The 19,836-nt window shown below is 41.2% G+C and overlaps 1 protein-coding gene across 1 annotated transcript in view; it reads left to right on the top strand.

Moving 5' to 3' along the window:
• Positions 1-19,836, top strand: part of LAMA2 (laminin subunit alpha 2) — a 576,898-nt gene that overhangs the window by 364,598 nt on the left and 192,464 nt on the right. The window contains exons 28-31 of the mRNA XM_019520301.1: positions 6,783-6,917; positions 7,598-7,722; positions 14,338-14,424; positions 15,311-15,504. Coding sequence (XP_019375846.1) covers positions 6,783-6,917; positions 7,598-7,722; positions 14,338-14,424; positions 15,311-15,504 — 541 coding nt within the window. The remainder of the gene's footprint in view (positions 1-6,782; positions 6,918-7,597; positions 7,723-14,337; positions 14,425-15,310; positions 15,505-19,836) is intronic.

Below are 19,836 nucleotides of genomic sequence, written 5' to 3'. Positions count from 1 at the left end.
TACTGCTGCCACATATGCTGGGTTAGAGTTGGAGCAGCCATTGCTATGTGTCCTGGGCTGGATGCAGCCTGCAAGGAACCCTGCAGGCTGGATCTGGCCTGGTGTGAGTACAAGTTTGACACCCCATCTGTTAGTAAAGGGGTGATAAAGAGTTTTAGACAATGATTGTATTTTGCTATGTCCCCACCTCTCTCAGGTTTATTTCTGTTCTGTCAGAGCCCATTCTTACAAAGCACCTAGGTACTTACTTAACTTTAAGCAGATATCTAGTCCCATTAAAACCATTGGCACTGCTCATGATTTTCAAGTGAAGTATAATACACTTTACTGGATAAGAGTCTCAGTGTCTGATACAGTGGATGGCATTGTGTGGGTGGTTCTGATTAATGAAACCTTTTGGAAGAGATGAGAGCATACTAGCAATACTCCAAGTGTTATAATATCACTCCCTTCTGGGACCAGGCCTCTAAATATCACTTAATCATGACTGTGACTTAAAATGGCCAAATGCTGTCACTGGCTTCATATATCCTGGCTGTTCTTTTTCTGTTGATAGGGAGTTAGGTATTTTGAAGAACAACCAAGAAGAGAAAGAATCCAGGGGTCAGCAACATAAGGCCCACAGGCTGGATCTGTCCTGCAAAGCCACTGGTTCTAGCCTGTGGTGCCCGGAGGGCTTTGGTGATATGGTGGCAATGGGGAGCTGTGCCCACACCAGGGCCAGCTGGCAAGGAGTTGTGTCTGTGCCTCAGTTGGTGGTGCAATGGGATGGACAGGGAGAAGCAACAGAGCAAAGGTAGGGAAAGGTAGTGGCAGAACGATGGAAACAGGAGGAGAACAGCAAAAGATCAATGTGGCTGCACAAGGAGCTTCTAGGATGCCTCAAACGCAAAAAAAAATAGCATGCAGGCAGACCACTTAGGAAAAATGAAATAACAAGAACTTGGTGAGGGGAGTCAAAGGTAAGAATATACTTGGTGATGGAGGTTAAAGATAACAATAAGAGGTTCTCTAAATGTGGTGGCCAGAAAAGAAAGACCAAGGAAGCTGTAGATCTACTGTTAAATAGTCAAGATGATCTCTTAACAGAAGATTCAAAGAAGGCAGAGCTGCTCAAAAACTACTTTGCCTCAGTCATCAAAAAAAAGTAAGATGCAACCAGACATCTAGTAAGGATCCTACGGATAAGAAAAGGGACAAGCGGAGGGTTGAGATAAAAAAAAGTAAGTCAGAGAGCTTTTGATTGGTTTGAATGAATTTACGTCAGCAGGGACTGGTGAACTTCATCCCTGGGTACTGAAAGAATTGGCAGAGGGGATCTTGGAGCCCTTGGCAATAATATTTACAAAATCATTATAGACAGGTGAGGTACCAGAGGACTGGAAAAGGGCCAACAGTGTGTCTCTTTCAAAAAAAGCAAGAAAGGAGGACCTGGGGAATTATAGGCTAGTTAGCCTAAATTCAATACCTGGGAAGTTACTAGAGCATATTGTATGGAAGTACATTTTTGGAGAAGTGCAGGCATCTAAAAGAGGAAAGTCTGGTCACAAGTAGCCAGCCTGGATTTGTCTAGAACAAATCATACCAAACCAATTTGATCTACTTTGACAAAGGAAGTAGCTGGGTAGATGAAGGTAATTCAGTGGATATAGTGCATTTGGACTTCAGCAAGGCTTTTGACAAAGTCCCGCATTACCTTATCATAAGCAAACTGGAGAAATGTGGACTAGACAAAAAGTCTACAAGGTGGCTACACAGCTGGTTCAGTAGCTACAAAGGAAGGGTAATTACAAATGAAACCATATAGTAATAGCAGGGGGCTTTGAATAGAGTCACACAGGTCCTAGATCTAATGTTATTCTATGTGTTTATTAATGATTTGGATGTTGGAATAGGGAGCAAATTTGCAGATGAAACAAAAGTAGGAAAGATTGCAAACACACCTAGAGAACAGGGGCTCACATTAGAAGTATACCAATAGAATGAAAAGCTGAGCTAGAGCCAACAGGATGAATTTCAATGCTGACAACTGTAAGGTGCTACACCTTGGGAACAATAGTAAAAAACACAAATACAAAGTGAGTGATGACTGGCTACATGGCAGTACTGCAGAGAAAGTTGCAGAGTAACACAGCTTCAAGAAAGGCTAATGAAGTTTTGGGCTGCATCAATAGGAGAACTAGGTATAAGACCTGGAAGTGATAGTGCCACTTTACTTGACACTAGTTAGGCCTCATCTAGAGTATTGGATGCCATTTTGGGCTCCACATTTTAAAAAGGACATGGAGAAGTTAGAGAGGATACAGAGGCAGTTGACAAAAACGATGAAGTGATAAGAGCTTGGAAGGCAAGCCATATCAGGATATTTTTAAAGAAATAAGCACATTCAACTTGCAGCTTGCAGCCTGTATGGCAACTCTTCGTCAAATATCTGAAAGGCTACCATAAATAAGAGGTAGACATCTTTTCTCTGTTGTTTCAGACAGTAGGATACATAGCAATAAGTTGCAACAAAATAGGTTTAGATAGAATACCCAGAAAAAACTTTCCCTGTTAGAATAGTAAGGTAGTGGAATAAACTGCCTAGGGTAGTTGTGGAATACCCTTCATTAGAGATTTTCAAGAATAGATTATATTAGAGATCAGGGATGATCTAGGGACAGCTATGCTTTGAGTGTGACAGAAAGACCAAGAGCTGGAAGCCTAGGAGTCTCCTCCCCCCTTAGCAATGGCTGTCTGAGAGATCATGAGATACTGGAGTGGATGTTGGAGAAGACAGGGTGCCTGGACAAGAGCGTGGGGCCTGCTCCAATGTGCTGTAATTACAGTGCATCGGAGCAGACTCGATTAATCAAGTCTGCTGGAGCGTGGTAATTACTGTGCTCCAGCAATCTCCCGCGTTTCATGTATCAGTGTCCCCGTGCTTCAAAATGGCAGTGGAGGCACTTGAACTGGAGCTCGTTCAATGAACTTTAGTTCAAGCACCCTCACCGCCATTTTGAAGCAGGGGGATGCTGATACACAAAACACTGAGGCGCTTTAATTAGAGCGGCTCTCAGAGCCACTCTAGCTAAAGCACAGCCCCCCTCGCCCCTGGAGCACGTGTGAAAGTGCCCTCAGTGTTCAGCAGTAGGAAAATGAAGCAGAACTCCATAACCAGCTTAGTTATGAAAGAAAATGAAAGGGACTGGGATTATTTTTAAGGAATGACAGAAAAGGATGTTCTGACTCTCCAGTTAGGGAGTGTGATGTGTAGCATTGTTTGCTGTTCCCTGGTTGCAGAACAGAGTGGAGGGTGTTTGGTTTTTCCCATGCCTCTGGCCTTTGCTGGTTGCCACATGGAGCTGGCAAGGAATTTTTTCTCTCCCATTGTTATAGATATCAAGCATTTTTCTTTCCCTTCCTCAGAAGCAGCTGAGAATGGGGATTTTGACTAGGGTGTACCAGTGCTCCTACTGGAACTACAGCCCAGAGGTTCCCAGTTAAAGGATCTTCTCTCTCCACTCAGAATCAAACCAATCACCACATTTGGGATCAAGAAGAAATTTTCCCTTGTGGTCAGATTGGCATGGACTGTGGTGGGTTTGCCGTCCTCTGTAGTGGGGGCGGAGGGGAGCATGGCGTTCTTCCTTGGATCTCTCAAGTGCATTTTAACAAGAAGCAGGATTCTGACAGCCCTTGTCCCCCTGCTTTACCTGTGTCAGGTTAGGACACTTTGGGTGTCTTTGGGCAATATACCAGGTAGTTGTACAACAGAGTTGATTGTGCATTTTTAGGAATAGGTTCAGCAAGGATGTATGGGTAAGGAGCTCTGTAAATCACACTGGAACAGTCTTTAATGTTTTTCATTTTGCCACTTGTCCCCACCCCCCCCGCCCCACTCCTGATTGATGGAGGGGCCCCGCTGGCTGTGCCATTTGCCACATTGCAGGGGAAGCAAAAAACAGCATATTTAGAACTGTGATTTTCGCTTCCCTGGCAATCAATGGCAAATAACCCAGCTAGCGGGGCCCCTCCACCGATTAGGGGCGGTAGGGGAAACAGCGAAATGAAAAACATTAAAGAAGCCTCTGTAGTGGGCACTTCTGGCACAATTTACAGAGATCCCTATGTATGGGATGGTTTGGATAGGGATGATCCTGCCTTGAGAATGAGGTTGGATTAGATACCCTCTGGAGGTCCCTTCCAGTCCTACTTTTCTATGATTCTACAGAATGCGAGTCCACCTTGGATCTGGGCCGTGTTGTTTCCGCCAGTAATGTAATGAAGGTGGGGGATTGACCAGGGCATCAACCCTAGGCACTGACCCTGGGGAGGGGTGCGGGGGGGAGGACATTAAAAAGTAGAAGCATCTGTATTGCCAGATCATAACCAGTGATGCTGCCTCTCCCACGCACACCTGCCACCCAGGGAGCTCAGGTGTCACAAATACATCTCTGGTTCCAGCCCACACTCTGAAATCTTGCTGACTTCTCCCAGACCTTGTTACTTGTCAGTAGAGCAAGGTGGATGCTGCCACAAATTTTCAGTGAATTTCAGTGAATGTTTTTAAATATATTTCTTTTTACTGTATCCACTTCTCTTCACTTGTATTCTGCAAGTTTTTGGGGGTTGTTTTTTGGGGGGGGTTTTGGAGGGGGGCAGTTTGCAAATAAAGTTACAGGCAGGAATGTTCTTTTCAAAAAGTGATTTCTAAGGGGATATTACATAAAATCATTTAACTGAAGGTGCTTTTGAAAATTTTACTCTGGTGGTAGGTGCTACAGAAACCACTTAAAACAGAGTGCTTTGGCTAGCTCTGTTTGTCAAATCCGTATAGGTATTTCATAGACCATCTCCTGCAGGGTACGAGAGCCTAGGGCTAAACAGAAATGCAGCTCCAACTGGTGGTGCCCCCAGTGAATGGGGTTCTTAGTTGTTTCATGAATAGAATAGTACATACTCTCATTATTTAGTAGCAGTAACTCTAGCTGATATTGTTGCAATTGCTGAGCATAGCTAGTGGGAAGGAAAGAGCCTAGAGTGTTGTGCAAAACATTCAGCCTTCCTGTGAAAACTGCACATTGTGAGAGGAGTAAAATAATAGCAGTGAGGGAAGAGGAGTGAATGGAGGGTAAAGGAAGCAAGTGAAGAGCACTCAAAATTGTGTTATATCTGTAAAACTTTTATCCCATTTAGTTCAAATATTTTACAGTGTGCAGTAAATAGATTAAGAGAAGTAAATGGTACACAGTTCATATTGCAAAGAAAGTGAATGAAGGCCAAGCCTGACATCTTGCCTTGTTTATTGTGAAACCTTTATGTGCCCCAATATATGTGTGGGCATGTGTGTAGAGTGAGAGAGAGGGAGGCTTTTATAGATTCTGTTTGTCTAACCTGTGCCCAGCAGTAGATGCGGTACAGAAGTTACACATTAAGATCATTGAACATTTCTATAAGATGTTACTTTTTGAGGGGGGTGGAAGTAGTATTTATAGTAAGAAGTAAAATTACTTTCATTTGAGATTATTCATTTAAACTAGAAATCCTCCCAAGCCATGACTGTTTCTGTGCATCAAGGATCTTAATATAGTTGAAAGAAAAATAAGTAAAAAAAGAAAAGTAAACTTAGATTACTTGCTTCTGAGTCTAAAAAATATAACAGTGTTTATACTTAGGTAAACTTTTTGTGCATTGGCAATTAGGAAGTTGACATTCTGCTTTCTATGGAGATAATATAGTCTATGTCCAGTGTGCTCCACTGTCTATGCTCTTTGTGATACTACAAAATTGTTGTATAGCCTTTATTCCAGTTCTCTTCTGCATCCATTTTACTGCATGTAAGGGTGACACAACTCCTATGCCTTCAGAAAACCTTAAATCACCATTGACAACAGGACGTGGTCTCAACAGACCCCTTCATCAGATCAATATATCTGGTCATTAGTATATCAGCTGGTATCTATTTCTCAGCTGTATACTAACCCCTAATGGGCTGAACCATCCAAACAGCCCTGTTTTGTATTGTACTTCCCTAGCTGTCCGCTTTCGGAAAGCTGCATAGACACTTCAGTACATTTACATAATAAGCCTGAAAATGAAGACTTGAGGGCTTGATTTTGCATATGTCAGCTTTGCTAGTAATTTTTGGTTTGCTCTCAGAATTTTATTGCCAAGTAAAAAAAAAATAGATCAGTGATGGATAAATTTGATTTTGGAGCTAATAGTCCCAAGACAAGTAAACCTTTTATTATTTTGAATTCTTTACTTTTATAGTCTTTAAATTACATGGCTATAAATAATGCAGCTGTGAAAACATTTTTTTCGCTGAGTATCATTGGGCATTTGCTTGTTATCCATCAGGCAGTATGTAGGCAGATATTACCTTGCCAAATCCAAAAAACGCACCAAGGACAAGGGGAGCAGAATCATCCTGCTTGCTCCCAACAGCCTATGCAGTGTCTGTTTAAAAAATAAACCTCTTTCTCAAGAAATACAAGGAAGGATGTTTGATGCACAGAGTGAAAGGCTGGGTATTCTGCATCTGAATGAACTGTCTTGCAAGCTGCAATATGAAAAGACTGGTACCAATGGAGTGCTCCAGGGACTTTACAGAGATGTTTCCAATTAGGCTTGGTTCCAGTTTCTGTAAAGTATTGTATGTTGTTTATAACACAGTTGGAGGCCTGTCAACTTTTTTCACTACTTGAAATAACTGGTTTCTTTTTTTGCAAAGATGAGCTTGCATTGCTTCCCTCATCCATCCACTATCTAATGAACTGTTTTCTTCTCTTTGTTTGCAGATATGTTCTCCAGGATTTTATAGACTTCATTCAGTATCTGCTGGCAGGAGACCTAGTGCATCCCTAGGTACCTGTGTTGTATGTGAGTGCCATGGACATAGTGATATGTGTGATCCCGAAACATCTATATGTCAGGTATTAATAAGTGCTTTCAAACCCATGCACTGTGTTTATCATAATGTGAAAAGCGCGTGTTGTGCCATGGAACTGAAAAACTAGATGATGCATTTTAATGTCCTTTAGCTTAATACAAACCAGCCAGAATTTTTCATAATGATCATCTTCAGTTAGGGCTTCCAGTTACATAAGTTTCCTTCTTCCCCTCATTTCCCAATCCCAGCTACTGCTTGCTGAAGCAGGAAAAGTGAAATACGTGTACATCAAATATGCAGTTTACTCTTTTTCCCCCCAACAAGCAAAATTTTGTTACAATAGGTAATAACATGCATGACCTGGTGACACAGTAAGATGGAGTTTTAATTGATTATTTCTCCTACATCTCCTACAGCAGGAGCAGAGGAAGAAAGGGAAGGATGGATGAAGGGGATGAGAAATCTGTAGCAATATATATGGCTAGCTGCAGGGCTCCATTCTTATTTCATGAAAATCCATATGTAACTCAGCATGGGCTTAGCAGATTCTCAAAGGAGACAGCCCCAGTGAGAATCACATCAAAGGCAACAATGAAAAGCTCATTCAATAAAAAACATCCTTTGTATCTAAGAATGTTTGAATCCCTTAGGGTGGGAACAAAATGTTACCTTCTTTCTTGTAATTATCAAATAATACTTCTTCCCCCACCACTTCCTTTGTAGAACTGTGAACCCAGCACTACTGGTGACCATTGTGAAAGGTGTGCACTGGGATTTTATGGCAATGTCCAAGGATCTCCAGATGACTGCCAGCCTTGTGCTTGTCCTCTAATCATTTCCAGTAACAAGTAAGTCTATGGCACAAAGTGCCTGCCCACCCACTAATATCATTGCCTTGGTCTCACTCTGTGTCCTCAGGCAGTTGTACACAGTAGAAGTGCAGCATAGAGAGTCATGCTAAAAAGTTTCCAATTCACTTTTACTAATTGATCTTGCTTAAAGAGTCAGGAATTGCTCCCTTGCTAATTCGTGATGAATAAATTAATAAGGAATAGAAAATGCAATACTCAACAGATAATGAATGTGTGTTATAAAAGGTATTCTCACAAGTGAAGCTAGAGCAGAGCTCAAGTACAATGTATCCACGAGAGAGCTGTAAAAATCTTACGCTCATATATTGTGTTGGTATAAATGTATTACAGTGCCTTTCTTCCTCTACTGTGGAATTTATTGATTCCTTATTTAATGTTACATGAATTTTAGGCAATCTGTGAAGGATAGAATAATTTTAAAGCAATGCAGTTATTGCAGTATAAATTTTATTGGTTGCCTTATGCTAATAAAGCTTGCCACGTTCCCTATGCTTGTGTACCCCTCAAATGGTACCTTAACACTTGAGATGCCCTTCATGCCATTGGGAATCATATTTTACCACTTATCTAAGAGGTTTGTAGCACATTTTCATTCTTTTGGAAATCTGGGGCCATGTAGCTTTCTTGAAAGCCACTTTTCTACACTGTTTGTCACTGATTAGAATGTTGTAGTGAGTATATTGGTTATTATGCTTCTCTTAAAAATGGCCTCTTTTACCTTCATCATTCCATTGTTATGAAGGATAGTTTGAACTTGGGTCATTTTTGGATGGGAAGCTTCTAAGTCTATCTTCTGTACCCGATATCTCAGTCAATCTTCATCCAGGGAAATTTATGTTAAGAATCCTTCAGCACACATAAGTACAGAGTCTAGACCAGCCAAAACAAATGTTTAAGGGTGGATTAAGTTATCTGTTTCAATTCTTAGTAGCACATCAAATGCAACAAATGACTAAGACTGTAAAACTGTTGACCTGAAGGTATTTTTTTTTTACAAAACATAATGATCCTTATACTTTTAGTATCTATCTCTGGAAGTGGAATCTCTCCCCTGTTAGGTGTCTATATAATTCATGAGAAAGTCAGCTCAAAATGAGATTAATTGCCAGCATGAACTGTAATACAGTAATAAGCCATTTATGTCTTAGGCACTCAACTCTGGGTTGTGGGAAAGTATTTATGTCATATCAAGATTCACTGTCTGAAACCCTTTCTTGGATATATCATTCCTTTTAAAAACAGAGCAGGGTTCACTTCTTCCTTGTGGTGCTGCCCTTCTGTATAATAGCCAAGGGCATGAGAGAGCTAAGCCCTAAGCCCTCTTCAGCTTAAGGAGATGCAAACCCACATCTTTCTCCTCCTCCAGGAGAGCGTGCTAACAGCCCAACTGCAGGATTCTCTGGGATATAGCAAGTCCTCTTGAAGTAGTATAACTGTGAAAAATATAAATATGACTGGGACAAAATGAGGGAGCAGGGGTGACTAGAGCATTCCCCTGTAGGATGAGTGACATAGGTTCCCATCCATGCTCTGAGCTGTTTCAGTATTTTACCTGGAAAATTACTGTTGCCTGTAAATTGCATAAGCAATGAGAAATGTGGATGAGAAATCCCCTTAAGCATTCTCCCCTCAGACCCATGTCCTATCCCCCCTGCAACCTGCTGAGTGCTGTTGTAAAAAAGAGGACACCACCAGTATCATCACAAGGGCTAGGTACAGACATTTAAAAGGCCTGAGCCTGAATTGATTCAATCTTTGCAGGTTAGTCTAACCTGGCTAGACTAAATCAGCTTGTAACCCAGACAAACATCCCAGAAATGCAGGTGCATGCCCGCAGTGGCTCAGGCTAGACGCCAGGGGGTGCTAGAGCAGCCCTCCATTTCTTTCACCACACTGAGCTGAGGTGGGCCATGGTCAGGCCCCAGCAGGGTGTTCTGATTAGCCCAGAAGAGAATTGATAACAGTGTTTATAACCCCTAACTCAGTGTTTGTCACCCCATTAAGAAAACAACACAGGAACATTACCAGCTACCTGTTGATTCTGCCTGTTAATTCTACCTGTTGATTCAGTACAGACCATAGCCAGCATGAGGTCTGCTAGCTAAAACACAGACACCTCTCTGCAAGGCAAAGGGGAAGGGGGAATTCTTGGTTAGCAGGGGAGGGGGAGAGCAGCCTGCAGGTCTCTGGAGCTGCAGCCACGAGGGGCCAGCCCTGCTTTCGGAGCAGAGAGCCCCACCCAGCCCAGAGAGCATGCTGGATTGCTGGGGGGTGTCTGGTTTATCTTAAACCAGCAAAGGGTCTGGGACAGACATTGCATAAACTAGTTTGAGCCAAATCAGTTAAGTCTTATACTACATTCAACCAGGTTCATCTCAAACCGGTTTCATCCATTCGCAAACTAGTTTATGTACACTGAACATCTGTTCTGTTACAGGTTTAAATCAGTTTATGATCACTTAAACCACTTTATGTGTAATGTCCCTAGCCTTAGAGGTATATATTTAAGTGCAAGTGGGCATAGACAAAGTGTTTTGTTCATGAGCATGTTCTGAGCAAACCTACTGGATTGAACGCCTCAGGGGAGACAGGCATCTTATTTGAGGATCCCTGTCATGCGTTAGCATGAGAGAGGCAGTGAGCTGCCAAAATAAAGGCATATATAGAACTTGTGGGCTAAGGACAGAAATGACACATGGATCAGTATAAGTGATTGGAAACAGTTTCAAATCTGTAACATAACAGAAATTCAGTACACATAAACCACTTACAAAATGGCTGAAACCAGTTTAAGGTAAACCTAGATGGATGTAGCATCAGATTTAACTGATTTAGGTTAAATCAGTTTACTGAACTTATGTCACAGATCCCCTCTAGATTTAAGTTAACTCATAGTCCCCCCGCATCCCAAGGTGCTTTGTGCCTCCTCCGCAAACCCTCTCCCTTTGCAGGGTGGATGGGCTAACCTTGGCCCAAGCTGTCTGCTCCAGCCAAACAGGGAAGCACACTCTAGCGCCCCTTGGCTTCTGGCCTGAACTACTGTAGGCATGTGGTTACATTTCTAAAATCAAAAGTAAATGTCTGTTCACTTGCCAATTGGTTCTATCTATGCAGCTTAAACTAACCTGCAAAGATTTAACTGATTCAACTTCGGCCTTTCTGACTGTCTGTACTTAGCCCTTGTGCCTAAGAAACTTCACTAACAAAAGCTTAGTGCACCCAGGACTTGAGGACCATTAAGATAGCCAAGGTTTTTGAAGACAGCACCTCTAGACTGATGCAATCTCAATTCTGCCTAAATTATACTTGGGGTGCTTAAGTCCTTTTGTGGAGTTGCGCCAAAGCTCTTGGAATGACAATAAGAAAAAAAATAGATTCAGAAACTCTATGAAAGGCAGATAGTAATAAAACTATTGACTGATGCATGCAATACAGATAGGAAAGTAATTTGGCCACTTTGCAGAACTTAGATTGACAATAATATTTTTGAAGCAATGGGTTATAATTGTATTGTTTTCATTTTTAAAGTTTTACAAAACTCCAACTAAGTTGTAAAGGATGTTTTCTTATTTCTGTGTACTCAGCATTCAGCTTCAAATGTGATGAGCTGAAAAAATGTAGAGAATGTGTTGCTTATGGGTTTGTGGATCCATTTTTACAGACTCAAAAATGTGTTGGATAATGAGTTTGTGAGTAGATCAATTTGTTTACATTTTTTGCACAGGTGTAATTTTATTACTCATTCAAGCACTATTGATTTAATGCATTATAAGCAAGTTAGAGTAGGATGCTGACAGCACTGTACCAAGGGAGAGTACTCGCCCCAACTAAAGCCACCTCAGTGCTTTTTCAGCAGTAATCTGGTTTGTGAAATCCTTGCACAAAGTGTTGAATGAATGAATTTTGTAGCATTGCACCATTTTGATACTTAGCTGCACTTTTCCTTTATTTATTTATTTATTTATTTATGTGAGTACAGGAACCCAAATTACAAGGATTCCAACAGCTTACTATAATACTCATTTTTCAAAGGCATATGCCATAGTTACTGGCTGGAGGAACAGAACTTATCTTCTGTGTGCAAAACATTCAGTGACTGAGCTAAAAAGAAAATATTTTAGTTAGTCTAGTACTCAAGCTATTTACTTCTTTGAAGGCCAGACCAAGAAGGTGAGATTTTCATACATGCTTTGGCCAGTGTTTGATTTCTTTCTAGCCAAGTGCAGAACTGTATTCCATTTCCTTTTTCTCTGAGCCTGTCACCCGCCTCTGACACCACTGAACATGATTCTCTTCTGATATCTTGTCTTCACTTGGTTTCTGAAACTTGGTCCTCTTGTTCTCCTCCTCTGTCATTTTCTCATCCATCTTTATGAAAACTTTTTGGTAGTTCTACAGGTTCTGTTGATGGTGCCCTTGTCTTTTCCCACTACTCTCTCCATGCATTTGACTCACAGGCCTGCCTCTCTATGACAGACCCATCTCCCCTGCATCTGCACTAATATCTCGGCCTCCTCCTCTGGCATTTATTTGTGGCAGTCTTTCAGCTTAAGGTGAACATAACTAAAACAAAACTATCAATCTTTCCCTTTCATGCTCTGACCATTAACCCCTTTCTCAGTTACCGTAGCCAAGAGCACTGTCCTGCCTGCTCTTCAAGTCTGTAACCAGGGCATTATTTTCAGTTCATAGCTGGGCTATTCAGAAAGAATCAGCAAGGTTTAAACTCAACATCTCTAACGTGGCCTTTCCTATCCTTAGCTAAAACTCTTATCCAGGGTTTTATCACCTTGAGTTTCAGTTATCATATCCTTTTCTTTGGTCTCATCAAATGCTTTGATCATAACCAGGCATATCAGTATACAAATATAATTTTCCTAGCTCACTGCTTTGGTCATGTTATTCTTCACTATGCTTTCAATACTATTGCTACTTAATATAACTTCTCTCATTCACTATAAAAAAGTTGACACCCTTCTCTAGTGGACAAATGATGCCATTCTCCATATTCTCCTTGTTAAATTTTTAAACAAGCTCCTTCATGATTTCTATCACATTGCCTCGTAGGCTTGGCAGCAGCTGCCTAGGAACCTCCAAAAGATACCTCTTTTCAAGCCTTCCTTAAAGTTCTTCCTTTCCATGATGCCTACAAAAAATAACTAAAATAAAATGTGTTTCTGATATATTGAAACTTCTTTCTAGCAGGCTGAACTATATTTTCACAATTTCCTTGTACTTGCCTGAATTTCTCTATCCACTTATCCTTTATAAATTGTTTAGGGGCAAGTACTATATGCCTGTGATCTATTTGTATGGGACCTGGCACAGTATGGTTCTGGGCCAAGGTAGTAGAAATAAATAATAATAGCAAACACTTGGGCAGGTTTGAATCTATCTATTAGGTGTCAGAGGTACTACAGTACAAAATATGGGACAGAGGACCTAAAAATAGGTAAACACGGAGAGCAGGAAAATATACTGTTTTGGGTGAAATGAGAGACTCTTCCCAGCTTGTGTCTTAAGCTGCATAAAAGTGATCTGTAGAAATCTTATCACTGGAGAAGAGTGTTTCAGCAGAGGTATGCAGGTAGCTAAGAAAATCTGGTGTTATTATTGAAGAACAGACTTTTGTCATGTACAGTCATTCAGTTTCTGTTGGGAAAGTCACTGATCCCCCAGTAGAAGCCACTACTGTACAGATGTTCAGGATTTTTTCCTAGAGCAAAAATGGCTGCTCCAGAACAGAAATAACCCAGAAACAACCAGGGTTAAATCACTTCTGGGAGAATTTTTGCTGGGAGAGTGAATGTCTATATGCTTTCCCTTCCGAGACAAGCCACAGCACAGCCCTTCAGTATCCCAGGGTACTTTGCTTCCCCCCAACCCCTGAGAGACAATTTGTTATTTAAGCTGTACTGTACTGCTCCAGCAAAAAAAAAACCTTTCACAGTTCCCACATTGTACTGTGGGAAGACACAGACTGACTCTGAGCAGTCTGTGCCCTGCTGCTATCTGTCTCCAGGCAGACTAAGGGAGCCTGCAGAACATGCTGAGGTATATGTGCACGGGCCCTTGGTCTGCATAGCATCAGCACTGCAAGGTCTCTTCTCTTCTGCTAGCATCAGTGGCGATGCATGTGCACCCCACGCTAGCGTTCCTGGATGGGGGGGCAGGCAAAAACTCTGATGCTCCCCCACCCCGAGAGTGCCGGCTGGGGAGTGGGGGCACCAGGTGAAGCAATCCCTGCAGTTCCCCCATGGCCGATCATGCTCCCTTCCCAGAAGTGCCAGTGGTTCACCGCTGCCACTTCAGGTCAGCGTGATTGGCTGTGGGCCCTCCCCCATCAGCGGTATCTGCCACAGGGGGACCCGCCCCGGTTGGCATAATCAGTGCCCCCCCGACTCAGGAGGCTAGCATCTAAGTATCTGTTTGGGGATCTCCAGGTAAGTTTTTTTCACCAGGAAATCACACCCAGAAGAATTCTCTCAAATCATTTGAATGTGTGTATGCAGCATTTGTTAGTGGCTCTTCTATAGGCAAACTAAAGTGAGATGTCTATATATTAATATTATGTTTCTTTTTCTATTTTAGTTTCAGCCCCTCTTGTATTGTGGAAGGACATAATGATTATCGGTGCACTGCTTGTCCACGTGGCTATGAAGGCCAATATTGTGAAAGGTAGGACTGAGTGAGTGGCCTGGCAAGGGAGAGATAATGAAAAAGGAGGCTGTGTGTGAAGGGAAAAAAAAAGAATCCAAATGAAAATGTGTTAATTTCTAAATATGCTTCTTTTGACAAAGTATTTCGTCTTCTGTTTATGGTTCAGAATCTGGATGTAACAAGTATTTACAAATTTCCATTTGAAATTTACAATAGATAAACTCATTAGCATTACAGAATAGTCTTTTAAATATTTTTTAAATTCTTCTTTCATTTCATTGTACCCTCAAGTGCAAATGAAATGGTTATATTATGTAAAATTATATATTGTCAGTATAGTTTGCCTCAATGTCTAGCATTATTTTCAGATTCTCATGTTGACTATTATTTTATCCTTCTGTATATTGACTACAAGGAAGACATTTACAGTTAAACTTTAATAAACTGAAGAGAATGTAGTTTTCCCATGTATAATAACATGTAGCTGCATATACAATATGAATAAGTTGAGCCCAGTTAACAGGTGTTTATTAATATAAATGTCACTTTTAACTATTAAGAATGTTATGGTCTTGAGATAAGAGGCAGATAATGGGAGAACTTTCAAGTCATTCTGTAGTGAGGTTTTAAAAACTTATAGGACACTGGCTTCCCTTTTGCTCATTCCTGCAGTCCTGAGCCACACCTGCATATTAATTACAGTATGGTGCCTATAATTATTTTGTCAATTTGGTTGCCAAATTTCTCCCCTATGTTTGTGTATTTAGTCACAGAGCACCTAAATATTAAAAAATGACGTGTTTTGGGAAGATTCAACTTGATCACAGGCTAGCCAATTAGAGGGAATTATAACACAATATGCATCTCAATAGACCAACTCTGGGTTCATATGCTTAATGTCTAGATGTTCTTCTGGGTATACTGGTGATCCCAAAACTCCCGGAGGATCCTGTCAAGAATGTGAGTGTGATCCATACGGTTCACTGCCTATCCCCTGTGATCCAGTCACCGGACAGTGCACTTGCAAACCTGGATCCACAGGGTGGACCTGTTCAGGCTGCAAGCATCGGCATGTGCGTGATGGCATGAAGTGTGTTTGTATGTACACTAACATTACTTTGGGGGTTTGGTGGTGGTTCTAGTTGCATGCCATAAAGTGAATCTTGTTGTATCAGTTGTACCTATAGTTGGTTTGGTATTCTTTTTTAACCCCCTCTACCCTGAAAATACCCATCAGTATTCTGATTTTCCCTGGCAATCTGGCTTCCTGTTCTCAAAAGCCTTGAGCTGCTGGGAAAATCCTCAGCAAAATTTAATACACAGTTTACAAGAAAGCTCTGAAGGACTTCTTTTTGTTAAAGTTTGCAGTTTTGCCAAAGGTTGGCATTGCTACTTTGACAGATTAAAGATTTGAGTTTATTGAATTTTTTAGTATCCTCCTAAATTTTTAATCAGTGGTTCCACTGTTTTGTTCCATGAGTCACACACAAACTCTGAAAAGTTTTCAACAAGGTTTATTTGGTCATGCTAGTTCACAACCTCCTTTTGAAAGCCAGATAGAAGGAATGACAGTATATGTTCACAAACAAACAAAAAAGTATTTTGTTTAAAACATAAAACTAATAGCCAGTACAGCCTTAAAACACTGAGTTAAATTTTACAGTACTGGTACCTTTGCCCTTGCCTTCAGTTTTTATATGTTCAGATTGTCTTCTCTTTTATTATTGTTTGGAATTTGGTTTCCGTGAAATTGGATATTGTGTTTGTTCTGAGCCCACAATCTCATTTCCTGTGATATTGTACTCTTATGTCTTATCAAAAGCACACAAAAAAATAAGGTTGCAAAACGTATTTTTGGACACTTAGTCAATCCTGAACTGAAATAAGGCAATTTATTCCAAAAAACTGAGTAGGAACTAATTTAATTGTGATCTTTCTTTCCCTCCAGGCTTTCACATTATTGTTCGTTTTAAAATAGAATACAGATAGGGATCCAATAAGACCTTAGTATATTATATATTTTTATCCTGTGCATGTTTGGATAGATTGGCAGGGCAGAATGAACTACTTTTAATGTTTTATCTGATCTTAATTTTGTTGTAAGATTTTAATTGGAGCTTTTTCATGTTGTTATTTTTTTTTTCTAAGTGAATCACATATAACATTAAGGCAGAGAGGCACCATACAAATAACATGTATTTTTCACATTGGGTAAAATCCTAATAGTACTTGTTAGACCTTACTGAGCTTAAGTCTCAGTGATTTAGGCATTAACACTAAAAACATCAGCTTAGTTCTCAGCAGTTGTCAAGAAGGCAAACAAAATGTTAGGTATTATTAAGAAGAACATTGTAAACAAATAGAAACTATCATTAGGCCCCTTTATAAATCCATATAAAAGATGTATAAAGTGTCCACACCGTAAATACTGTGCTCAGTTCTGTATCCACACCTCAGAGGGGATATAGAAGAATTAGAAAAGGTACAGAAAAGAGCAACAAGGATGATTAGTGGTATAGACGGACAGACATCCATATGTGGAAAGACTAAAGAGGCTAGACCTATTCAGTTTAGAAGAGATGCTTGAGAGGGGACATGATAAGAGTTTACAAAATACTAAACAACACTGAAAAAGTAAATAGGGATTAATTATTTACTATCTCTCGCAATACAAGAACCAGGGGTCACAAAATGAGACTAGTAGTAGGTACTAAGTTTAAAACTAACAGAAGGAAGTTGTTTTTCATACAGTATGTATTTAAAGTGCAGAAGTCATTGCCACCAGATGCTGACAGTTTAGCCAGATTCAGAAAGGAACTGGCCAGATTCTTTGAGGATGGGAGTAAGGGGTACTGCCTCTGAATCAGATCTTCCTAGGCTTTAAATGCTGGAGGCTGCAAGTGAGAGAGGAGCAGTAGAAAAAGCCCTGGTCATACCTTGTTCACTCTCCCTTTCAGTATCCACTCCTTGCCACTGTGTGACACAGGATACTGGGTAAGATGTACCTCTGGTCTGACCCAGTAAATGGCAGTTCTTACATTCTTAATTTAGATCAACGTAATCAGAGTTTGGTTGATATAAATGCCTAGTCATGCAGGCAGTGCCCAATCAGAAGGTTTAATTTAGTCAGAAACTGGTGCACCCATTTTAAGTTAGTGTATTACAGGAGGTGCACTAACTTAGACTGAGAATGATGAATGCCTATACATGTTCGCAGCACAGTCCTGGGGCTGGGAAAGCCAGCTGATCACCTCAGCCCTGGGGCTATGCTGTTTCCATCCTCCCAACCCTGACCATGCTATTTTAGTCCCCTGACTTCCTCCATGGACCCGCCAACTGCACTCCCTGGGCTTGCCAGTCCTCTCCGTGTCACACCTGCCTCCACCCCGAGTTACATCAGTCTGCCCACTCTGCTCCCAAGGGCAGTGAATGTTTGCACGTGATGCTCCCAGATGCTGAACGTGGATGTTATATAAATGAAAAGTATTATTACCATTATTAATATTCAGTAACTATCTTATAGTGTACTATAAAGGCACAAAGGAAAAGCTAATATAGTAGTTCTGTTACATATAGCTTTAGGGCCTGATTCTCTGTTGCTCTGTATACAAGTGGTGCCCAACTAATCCCATTTTTGGGCCAGATGAATGGTATGGGCCCAGTCCATGGGCCTGTTCTGCCACCCAAGTGATAAGCACTATCACTTCTGTGTGTAAATAGTATGATTTACAAAAGCCAAAATCCTATTCACACATACAAGCCCCATACTAATGGAGGCAGGATGAATGATGTCAGAATGAGTGAGTGGCAGCAGCATTAATTGTCATGGGCTGAGGCCATTAACACTGCCACTACTCCCCTGCCACCAAATTTCTGGACCTGTGGGGAGGCTGTAGGCCAAATGATTTGGCCCATGAGCCTTATCCTGATCACCCCTTATTTACACTATAGCAAAATGGATGTCAATGACTAACAAGACAAAATAATAGTTTTCCATCTACTTTACATTCCTAGTTCTGGTTTAAATGACTATATAATGTGTCTTGCAGTGAACAATCAAGCCCTAGGTGCACTTACATAGAAAATATGGCTTACAAGCATTTTCATCTTGATACCTACAATAAAGCATCTAAAACTGTAGCTAGGTGAAAGTGCCCTAAATGAAAGTGGCCTGATTTTCAAATGTACTGAGCACCTATCACTCACATTAAAGTCAATAATATTTTCTAATATTCAATACATAATGATACCAAAATAGTAAGGCTCAGAAACATACGTCTATTGACATTTCTGTTATCTAATAGTCTTATGGAAGGAAATTCTTTAATGTGACCTCAATCCAGGCTGTATTTGTGTCATGTAAATCACTTATCTTTTCTATTTCTAATACTTATATAGAAACATTAGCATGGAGCTTTCATGTATGAATGGTTTTGTGGCTTTTGTAAATCGTAGTATTTGCACACAGAAGTAATAGTGCTTAAAAATTAGATATGCAGATTCTTGTATATGCAAAGTTGCAAGTTCACCAATAGAAGGACTTCTTTTTCAAATGTGAACAACCAAATGTTACAGTTAATTCTTAAAAGCATATCTAAGACTAGGTACAGATCTTACACATAATCCAGACTAGATGTTCAGAAATTGAACCAAACCCAATACCTGTACAGATGTTTGGGGCACATAGACCGAACTAAAATGGCAGTGCATGGAATTCCTCTACCAGATCCCCTATAGAATCAAGTTAGGTCACTGTCTGCTGGCATCTATGACCACGTGTAGACAAAACAAGAGGTGTGTGTGCATGGCACTTTAAAGTGGGCTAAATTCTTTTGCACCACTTGAATGGTGTCAGTGTTTGCACGCCTCGGCAGCCTATTGCACATTATTTCCAGCCGCCAGAGGAAATTCAGCAGCGTCGTGTGCCTTAAATGACTTGGGGCACAGCAAACTAAAACTCCTTCAAGGCCATGGAGTGAAGCACTGAACTCCATCCAGCTCCATGGCTCTGGAGGAAGCCCAAGAAAAGCAGCAAGCCTGAACTTCCCCTGACCCCCCAGAGCCTTCCTGCCTGCCTGAGCTGTGTGAGGGCCTGGTGCTTCCCTTCACAGCTGCTGTGCCCCCCAAGACCACCCAAGCTGGGTGCCTGCAGCCGGGTGCTACCTGAGGAGGAGCACCTCTGCCGTGGAGGGAAACACCAGCCCTTCCTGCAGCTCAGGGACCCCTCCACCCGCCAGCAGCTCATCCTCCCCTCCCCACCTGAGAGTCATGTAAGTCAGTGGGGTGTATGCACAACACGGGGGGTTAATCAGCCCTAAATTGAAGCAGTGCTTTTTGAAACCCACTGGTTCAATTTAGGCCCCCCCGTTTGGTCTACACACACCCCTAGGCTCCCTTGTGAGCTCCCCCTTGCCCTCTCCCCCCCCCCCC

Source organism: Gavialis gangeticus, unplaced genomic scaffold (genome assembly GCF_001723915.1).
Source record: "Gavialis gangeticus isolate Ggan-Ray unplaced genomic scaffold, GavGan_comp1, whole genome shotgun sequence".
In the NCBI taxonomy this organism is placed as follows: domain Eukaryota; kingdom Metazoa; phylum Chordata; order Crocodylia; family Gavialidae; genus Gavialis; species Gavialis gangeticus.
Note: the sequence above shows the minus strand (reverse complement) of the source record. Positions and strands in the feature narration are given on the sequence as shown.